Source organism: Pezoporus wallicus, unplaced genomic scaffold, assembly GCF_028554395.1.
Source record: "Pezoporus wallicus isolate ANWC-B61680 ecotype Strahan unplaced genomic scaffold, APGP_CSIRO_Pwel_v1 contig_2543, whole genome shotgun sequence".
Classification (NCBI taxonomy): domain Eukaryota; kingdom Metazoa; phylum Chordata; class Aves; order Psittaciformes; family Psittacidae; genus Pezoporus; species Pezoporus wallicus.
The window spans coordinates 3,335,732-3,345,062 of NW_026638172.1; the positions used below are offsets into that span (position 1 = coordinate 3,335,732).

Below are 9,331 nucleotides of genomic sequence, written 5' to 3' on the forward strand. Positions count from 1 at the left end.
AGATGTCAGATGTCTAGTATTATTTAAAATCCAGTAAGTTAAAACACAGTAAGTTCCTCTGTAATCAATCATCAATAATTAATTCATTATTTCTAGAGAGTGAGCTGTTCCCTTTTAAAGGCAGACCATATGTAGTATTCTCTTTACTTACTCATTCCACTTTGCTATCATGTATTAGACCTGTTGAAGTCAGATTATTTGAAGCCCAGTTTTGAGCATACTTGTTCCTAAGCCTTTTATAGTGGGACAGCCTATGTTCTCCTTGTCCCCCACGTTAGGACATCCTGGCAGATCCATCATCTGCCTGAAGTTCCTACACAGCAAAATACAGGCCATCAGAGCTTTCAGAGTTCCTTAGTAAGCTGCAATAATAAGGGATGTGGATAAAACATACTTTTGGTATCTCAAGAATGCAAATATACACAGATACTAATTTCTCTGTAGGAAAAAATGGAGATCTCAATCTTCAGAGAGCATAACAAATACAAAGGAAGTCCTTAAATCTTATTTGGTTGACTTCAAATGACTTTTGAGATAAAATTGGTACATATTTTGAAAGCACCTGGAAATGTTAATAATTTTCTTCCTCAAGAGCCTCTGGCTACAGTCAAAAATAAAAAGCAAAGCTATTGCAAAGCACTACAAATTGGGTGCAACTTAGTTCAGGTCACAGAATGAAAGGGAGAAAAACTTTAAAGAGAAATAAATCACTGAGCCCTGGCTCAGCTACCAGACTACTTAATAGGTTTAGTATTAAAAAAAAAAAAAAGAGAGAGAAAACTCCTCAACCCTCCTCTGTTGGGAAAAGATTACCCACATTGTAGCTTTGTTTTACATGCTACTTTGTAACGCCAAGACGCTTTGTACTCCAAGACACTTCCTTAGTTCTGCTGCCCTCTTTTCCAGCTGCTGAATGTTCCAGTGCCATAGTCTTTTATTTGAATGGAGTTTGTTCAGCTGGCAATGCAAACGTTTCAGAATAGCATCATATCTTTTATTCTGTACCTAATAAAATGGAATAAAGTTCACTCCAAAATTTACTCAAGTGAAACTACTTACAGAGGTGAGTCCAGCTCACCTAAGTGTACATTCTGACATTTGACCAAGTCATTCCATGTTCACTTTACAGCTACTGAGGAGATACAGACATCTAGAAACCCATTCATCTGAGTTATTGCAGATATCTGCTTTAAGACAATATTAATCATGCCCCTCCCACTAAGGGAAGAAAAGCTCTGTCCTGCTAAGAGCTTAAGTGGGGAGTTTGACGTGGGTGTCTGCTCTGCAGATGTCCAAAATTTAACAAAGTAAATCCCACCCAAAGAGTCAGCACCTCACAGCTGTGGCAAAATTTCTTCATGGAAAATTTCAGGCTCCGGGGTTAGAGGTGAGAAAGGAAGAAATTTTCATTATTTGACAAGTGTGTTTGGGTATAAATTAGAATACAAGTGAGGTAACCTAGATGGCTGTAGTAACACCTTCACTGTTGCACTGCATATAGAAACCTAGTTTTTCTTAGAAAGGCAATACTGTGGCAATTAAGCACTGTATCAATTTTGCCTTCACTGCTGCCTTATGTGGAGAAGAATGGCTGCAGACAACCCTCTGATGATTTGCATTCTGAAATGTAAAGCATGAAACACTCATCATAATAAAATGGAAATAATGGGCATCCACTCAGTGAAAATTTGGGCTTACTTACCCTAGCTGGAATGGCATATGAGCAGCAGTGTATAATTATTCTTATGTCTGCTTATTGTAACATTGTTAAACTGTATTTAACATACACATGATGGCCTCTAGCTTCATCAGAACTACAACACTGCCGGTGACTTCTGCAACTCCCTAACTCATGTTTTATAAACTACACTGGAGATGGGTTGTCTTCCTTCATGTTGCCTGGCTCTCCACTATAATCCTCCACAACTTTTTCAGAGAAGCTGTCAGATTCACTCATCCAAATGAGCGCTTGCAGGATGTGAACATCACTAGGGGTTGTATGACACTGAAACATTATGATCAATATTACCTACTTTTTTTAGAAATGTGTTTCTAGCATCATTATTGAGAACTGTCTGCAACATCTGCTGAGGCAGGGAGTACTAATATGCTTACCAGACATAGAATCATAGAATCACAAAATCATAGAATGGTAGAATGGTTTGGGCTGGAAGAGACCTTAAAGATCATCTAGTTCCAGCTCCCCTGCCATGGGCAGGGACACCTTCCACCAGACCAGGTTTCTCAAAGGCAGTCCAACCTGTCCTTGAAGACTGTGGAAGCCACAGCTTCTCTGGGCAACCTGTGCCAGTGTCTCACCATAGGCAATTCTGGGTATCTGTCTGACTCATGTATAGTCACCTCTTATCAACCAACCAAATTTAGGTGTCAGAAGTCTGCAGCTGAAACCCACCACTGCAGCTCAACGGAACCTTATCCATGTGTCTAGTATCTCACTCTATTTCTATGCTTATTTATCTTGAGTATTTTTTCCGTAGTCCTGCTGATGACTGCTGGGTATTAAGGTCTTTGACTGTTGACTGTCAGTTTTTATATTAAAAATCAGATTGCTTTCCAGAAAGTACTTAATAGAAAATAATCCCATGAAAGATTCAATTTGTAAACCTGCTTCGAGACAAAAAGATCGTATAATCCAAACAACTGAAGAACAGGTTAACCTTCACTGTTTAATTAAATTTGATAACAGAACATTATTTTTAGGCTGTCTAATTTCACTTTTGATGTAGAGAACTTTCTTAGGAGGACATTGCCTTGATAATAAAATATTTTCTCATATGCTGAATAGCACAGACCTAAAGTGGCTGTGCTTTGCTTTAACTTTTAAAAAGTCTCTGCTGTTCCCTATCACATGAAAAATGATTCCTTTTACCTCCTACATTTTACAATGGGCACTAGAACTAACCTGACATCAGTTAATCTCTATATTTTCAAGCTTCACTCATTAAATTTTGTGGCATTTATTTGAATTTACCACATGAATGATGTGAAGCTTCCAAACTGAAAACTATCTAGACGTACAAAGTATTTCAGTAAGGAACAAAATATAAAACATGGTTCAATTATTTAAAAAAAGAAGGTTTAAACTATTTATCAGAATTTTATTTTGGCAGCTAATTAGAAGCTGCTGCATTATCCCTCATTTAATCTCAGCTCAAATTAGGTTGATTCATGGGAAGTCCATTTTCTTGGTGCAATTGATTCTCTCATTGATGAGTTATCAGGAACCATGAGACAAGTCATGAATAATCAAGCCAGCAGTGGAATTTAAAGTATTTCAAAAGTATTACATAAATAAAAACCTGTGCATTTTGCTTTACCATCATTCAGTGACCTCTTTCTTTTCAAGACATCATTTCAGAAGTTCACAGCTGAATTCCTTCTTTAAGACTCAATAAAAAAGGTTCTTAACATCAATTTTTCTCATGATAGCAATTGAGTTCTGAATTTTAGAAAGACTACCAGTATAAAGAATTTAAGACAGCATGGTTATTGTATGTACTTGAATAATGCATGGCCAGCAACAGTGCATAAATACTTCAAAATTCATTTGCTCTACCTAAATTCTGTCAGATGAACAGAATGTAATTATCTTTTACTCAAATGACTCACCTCAATTTCTTTTCTAAGCTTAGCATGCGTTTTTCTCTCTTTGTCGAGTAAATCTGTTTTATTACTGATGAACTCTTTCAATGTCATGATTTCTCTTTGTAAAAGCATAATTTCTTCCTGCAGATATAAGTCAAGATACAGAAATCCCTTCCTTAAAAAGTTGCAGTGCATCTATTAAACTAATGTAAAATGTCACATTTTAACAGTCTTGCTTCATTAATATAGATGAGATAAAGATGTATAATAAACAGTTTCACATTAACATAATTAATAGTAATTAAATTAATAAATTACAAATTGAAATTGAAAATAATAATTAAAACGATTCATAACATGGCTTACAAAGGTACACATAATTAGGAAGATACACCCTTGATCTGAAATATTCAAACAACTACAACGATACAGGTATTTGAACTCATTTTGGCTGTCTTAATTTTGTTTAAAATGTAATTTATTGGAAAATCAAAGAATATTTAACATAATCATGTAATATTTGAGATAGATTTTTCTTTCTCATGGGGAAGTACAACGTTAAAGAATCTCTATTTAATCATTATTTAAAGATTTGCTTGTACAACTAAATTTTCAGCAATTTACATGAGAAGTGTAACACCCAATCTTCAGTAATGCAACTTGTTTGCATTATGCATCAGAGTTTTAATCTGTGACCCCATTCCAACTTCATAATTGGTTTTGTTCACGTAATGGTAAAGTTTTATGTTGAAAGATTCTTACATGGCAGTTTTTAATAACTATTGCAGTTAGGGTCAAGTGAAAACAACAGTGTAGGCCTAGAATACCAAACCAAATATCTTTTCCTTCTCTCCTTCTTTCTGTTTCCATCTCACCAAATCTACCATCTGTTGGCAAACAGCTCAACTGTAGTTTGTTACCTGACACCAACAGTAAAATACTGTGCTCTTGCAAGAAAAATGGAACAACATGGCAATGTTCCACAGAATTCTAAAAAGTACCCATTTAAGTTTATCCAACAATCCCAAAAAGACCACAAATAGTTTGGCAATCATACAGGTTAATCATATAGTTTATAGTTTACAGCTCTGTAATTTTTTTCATAGCTGAGTTCATTTGATCACATAGAATGAACCTTTCACAACAATATACAGGTAACAATAGCTTATGATTTTTTTTACTGCATACGTGTCAAACATTCTTTAAATAATGTAGCATTTTAAACTATCTATAGTCTCCCCAGTCAGTGCCTCATGAAGCATAAATATATTAGACAAAATAATGTTAGTTAAACTATGCCAAAATTATTTCATGATAAAGGAAAAGAATAGAAGAGGAAATATAGTACCTGCACTTGTTTTATAACAGATCCTTCTGGATTCTGGAGATCATGCATTAACTCCTCTTTCTTTGACTTTAATTCTTGAATAACAGCTTTTTTTTTAGCAAGCTCAATCATAACCGGCATTTTACTTTCCATCTCCCAAAAGAGATGTTTATGAGCCTTTATTTTTTCCCGATATTCATTATTTCTTGCAAATGTCATCTCAAACTCTTCTTGTACTGTTTCTGCATCAAGCCTCAGCTTTAAATTTTCAGAATATAGGGCTCTAACTTCAGCCTCCAGATTTTCACAGTGGTGTTTTGTCATTTCTATGGCATCATCTCGCAGATATATTTCTCTTTCTGTTGTCCTTGTTTCTAACAGAATAGAACCCATTTCTTTTTCTAGTTCCTGGAACTTTGCCTGTAACATATTTCAGTTTCTTTTTTTAGTTAAACACTATAATTCATATTTATTCTAAACAGTCTTCTTTTCCACTTGTTTAACATGGCTTGAACGGAAGACAGAATTCCATCTCCTAAAATCGTCACCTTAGAGGCACAATGCAAGAATATTGTCTTAGATTTCTCCCCTTAGATTGAGTTTAAATATGAAATAAAGTACCCTAGAAATTAATCTGAATTTCTTGTATTTGCAAAATACATAGGACGTGACAGATCAAACTCAGTCCTGATGCTTGTTTATAGCTGAAATCTGATTAAGTTCTAATCAACCAAAAGTAACTAACCATGTCAAAAAATTACCAACAAAACCAAACAAGCACACAGATGGGTGTTTGGGGTGATGGAGCTTCCTAGCCTGTTCTGCTGAAGTTTTTAATCCCACCTTTGTCACAGTAATACTTTATTGTTGGATTAATCACAGCTAGTTTTATCCATCCTCCCCCTTCTCCCTCCCCTCCAAGAAATATGCATCTAGTCCTAAAAATGCCTCTGTATCTTCTCACTGATGAGAACTGAACGACTCCAGGAAGCAGTACTTGAACCTATCATAAGAAATCATAGACTCATAAAATCATTTAGGTTGGAAAAGACCTTTAAGATCATCAAGTCCAACTGTTAACCTAACACTGCCAAGTCCACCACTAAACCATGTCTCTAAGTGCCACATTTACATGTACAACTGAGATGGGAGGCTTCAACTGCTCCCTCAGAAAAGTTTTTTCCCTCTTTGATGAGTACCAAGGGAGCCTAGATGACTAACACAGGCTTAGTATCTGACCTGTAGGTGATGTAAGACAGCTAGAATGAATCCCACCCAACATGAGAGCCAACAGTAGTGCATTAAATGAGAGAATTAGCATCTTGATTTATGTCACCTATTATCTTCTCCCTAATGGAACCATTATGAGTGCTGTGAAATCTCTTACTCAATGTCTTGAACAGATTAAGACATTATTAACTGTTGAGAACAAAAAGTTTCTGTGTAACTTTTAATTTGGAAATCTTGGGCTATAATTTTAGCAGTATTTCAATCACTGCCAGCTACTATTTACTGTGGACAGGAAAGAGAAAGATGTTAATAGCAAAGATCTTCAGTTTTGGAAAGGAAATTACTGTTTTGCATGTCTTCCATGGCATGCACACAACAAAATAGGTGTAAATATAAAAAAAAAAACAGTTCTGCATTTTGACTTTAAGTTGCTAATTACTTAACTTTGTTGTTTGTATGGAATTTCCTAGGGTTTGGGCTTTTTTGAAAGAAGTCTGTGGAAGACAAAGCACATAAATGAGCTAAATTACCTGGGCTCTAAAGTCCTGTGGGATTTTTCTGAGAATAGATACCTTTGTTTAAATTGTTTGATCATAACTAAACTGTTTCAGCATCATCATACTGTACCAGAGGATGGTATATACTTAGGAGAAAGCTTCTTGCAAAGTTTGGCCAGTCAATTGACAATCCTAAGCAGTTTTCATTGCTCCTTCAGAGAAGCTGTATCTTCATGCAAAATTTCAAACATCAAGTGTTTCAGTTGGAAGGCTATTTACAGGTGTTATAATTGGGACTCTACTATTTCCATCTGCATTCTCATGCTCAAAAATGCCTGAATACTATTGGGTCTTCCTTCGGACTTAAAGGTACGTTTCTCAATGAAAATTTGATCTCAAAGGTTAAATAATTGAAAGCTTAATTGATTCTGTGAAAGATTAGAATAGAAATGATTACAGTCTCCACAAAACCTACATGTATCCAGTGATCTACAAAATACTACTAAATAAAACCAGTATTTAATGACTATCTAAGATGCTTACTTCAAATGCACAGAAAAAAGTATTTTGTATTAAAAGTATGCTAAGAAAAAATAGCAAAGTCTGGTGAAAATCTGCCAAAAAAACCCCACACCCACCTGCTTTTAATATCATTCCCCCCTCCCCCCTTAATTTCTTAGGAAATCACAATAAAAATTTCAAAAAGCCCTAGCTTTGTACTGAGTTTCTCTGGGTTTGCTTTGTAGGTGTTGCTCAGTGTTTTTGCGGGTGTTGCTTCATTTTGGTTTTATTTTTTTCCAAAAAGCTTCTGTTAAAAGCAGCAATAATGAAATCTTACTTGTGTTGCAACTTTGCTACTAACATCAGACATACAGAGTTTTGGCTAGGCCTAAATACCACACACGGGAACAGAATAGCTGCCTTACATTTAAACGCAAACACCGAGAAAAAAAAAACAAACAAAATACCTTCAGATTCTTTTTTCATACAAACACTTCCTCATTTAATGAAAAAAATGAAATTAATTAGGCTACTCTAAGCAAGGTTTATTACCTGTAATTGGAAAAGAACTGTTTTGGCTTTTTCTGTCTCTATCACCTGGGAATGCTGCTGCTCTGCAACTTGTTTTACAACTTGAATTAGTGAAGGAAAATTTTGCTTGGCCATTTTAGGCAAAAGTGCAGGACATGAAAAAAGTGAATTGTTTTATCTTGATTTATTTAATTCCTGTTAATGAAAGAGAATAAAATGAAGGGCTTTTCTATGGAATACCAGATCAATACATTACTTCATTTGGTTCGTTTTTTATTAACAAGAACAGGTTACTAATGGGCAGCTGCTCTAAGGCAGTGGTTGAGAATTAGAACTTTCTTGATGAATTTTATAAAAATAACAATTGCAATGTTCTTCTGGCTTGTCTTCAGGACAGATTCTCAGTTTGTGAGTACAGCCATAGCTTTTTAAAGCACCTTAAGAGCATCTTAAAAGCACGAGAGCATGCTCTCACATTTAGCCCGAATATTTAAACTATTGCGGCTACCATACTGCAACTGCCTGCTGTATTATTAAACTATCCTTAAGATAAACAACAAATCGAGAAAGCTCTCACATGGAAAGTCACAAACTAGTATCATTGTAGAGACGCTCCCCAGCGATAAGAAAATATTTAGCATCATTCTTTTATCTTTTTGAATAATTAAGAAATTCTTTATTAATATAAAAGTAAAATCTGTAATAGTATACAAAGTGACAGCCAACTCTCAAGAAAATGCACTGAGTCGGCACAAGTACATCTTCAGGGCCAATATATTAAACGGTGCTCAGATGGCCCACAGACTCTGCCTGAAGGTTGCTAGTCCTGACTGAAACGCGGACACTGCAGCGCCAGGTGCTCCGGCAGGACAAGGCCACCTCGTTCTGCAGCGTGGCGAGGAGGGCGATGAAGGTAAGCAGCGACAGGCTCCCGCTCACAGCCACAGCCGCCCCGCCTCAGAGCCCTCCCGCCGCCGGCCAGGGAGCGTCGGCCAAGGGCCTCCCCCACTGCGGGGCGTTGGGGGCTGAGGGAGTGTCGGAGAACAGCAGCGACTGCGGACGCGGCGTGAGGGGAGCTCGGATGTTAGCGGCTGCCAATGGCGCTGAGAGGCGGGAGAGGTGCGGGAGGAAGGGGTCGTTCGTGGTAGGAGACGGGAAAAGAACGGAGGGAAGAACTCACACTGTCAGGAACGGGTGGGTGCGCCGCAGCGGGGCCTGTAGCGGCAGAGCAGCCTGGCTCTGTCTGTGGCTGAGGCAGTTTTGCTTAGCGTCATTTAGCTTCCAAGTTCCCGAAGATACCTAATTCATTGTATTAACTGCATTTTCTGTCATAATTTGCTAGTATTTGATATAATCTCTGCATACAATCTGTTTATTTCATCCCTGTTTTGAAATGACAGGAGCTGAGTATACTACTTCAGCTGGAGACGTTTCAATACTGTTCTGTATGATGGATATTTTCTGACCTTTTCCGTACCCTTTCTCAGCATTCTGCACCAAAAATAACCCCAGTAATATTTTTCCTTCTTTAGCCTGGTTGAAGGGAAGAAAATGACTGTGTTGATCTCTCTTCATCAAGTCCCCTGTTAATTTTTAAAGATCTACTTCAGCCGTGTTAGACAGTGGCATGGAAAGCCTC

General features: G+C 36.9%; 1 protein-coding gene across 1 annotated transcript; it reads right to left on the bottom strand.

Annotated features, from left to right (window-relative positions):
* Positions 1-831: 831 nt before the first annotated feature.
* On the bottom strand, positions 832-7,863 carry CCDC122 (coiled-coil domain containing 122). Its single transcript, XM_057409683.1, has 4 exons — positions 7,714-7,863; positions 4,955-5,353; positions 3,631-3,747; positions 832-1,005 (listed from the first exon to the last, which is right to left on the bottom strand). The coding sequence occupies exons 1-4, from the start codon at positions 7,825-7,827 to the stop codon at positions 832-834; spliced, it is 804 nt and encodes a 267-aa protein (XP_057265666.1). The 5' UTR covers positions 7,828-7,863.
* Positions 7,864-9,331: the final 1,468 nt, after the last annotated feature.

Excerpts from the sequence above, each read along its gene's own strand:
- CCDC122 (XM_057409683.1), bottom strand. The coding sequence starts at position 7,827 with ATGGCCAAGCAAAATTTTCCTTCACTAATTCAAGTTGTAAAACAAGTT. Across the intron at positions 3,748-4,954 it reads CTGTTATAAAACAAGTGCAG|GAAGAAATTATGCTTTTACA; the intron begins GTACTATATTTC and ends TTATATCTGCAG. Across the intron at positions 1,006-3,630 it reads AGCTTAGAAAAGAAATTGAG|GTACAGAATAAAAGATATGA; the intron begins GTGAGTCATTTG and ends CCATTTTATTAG.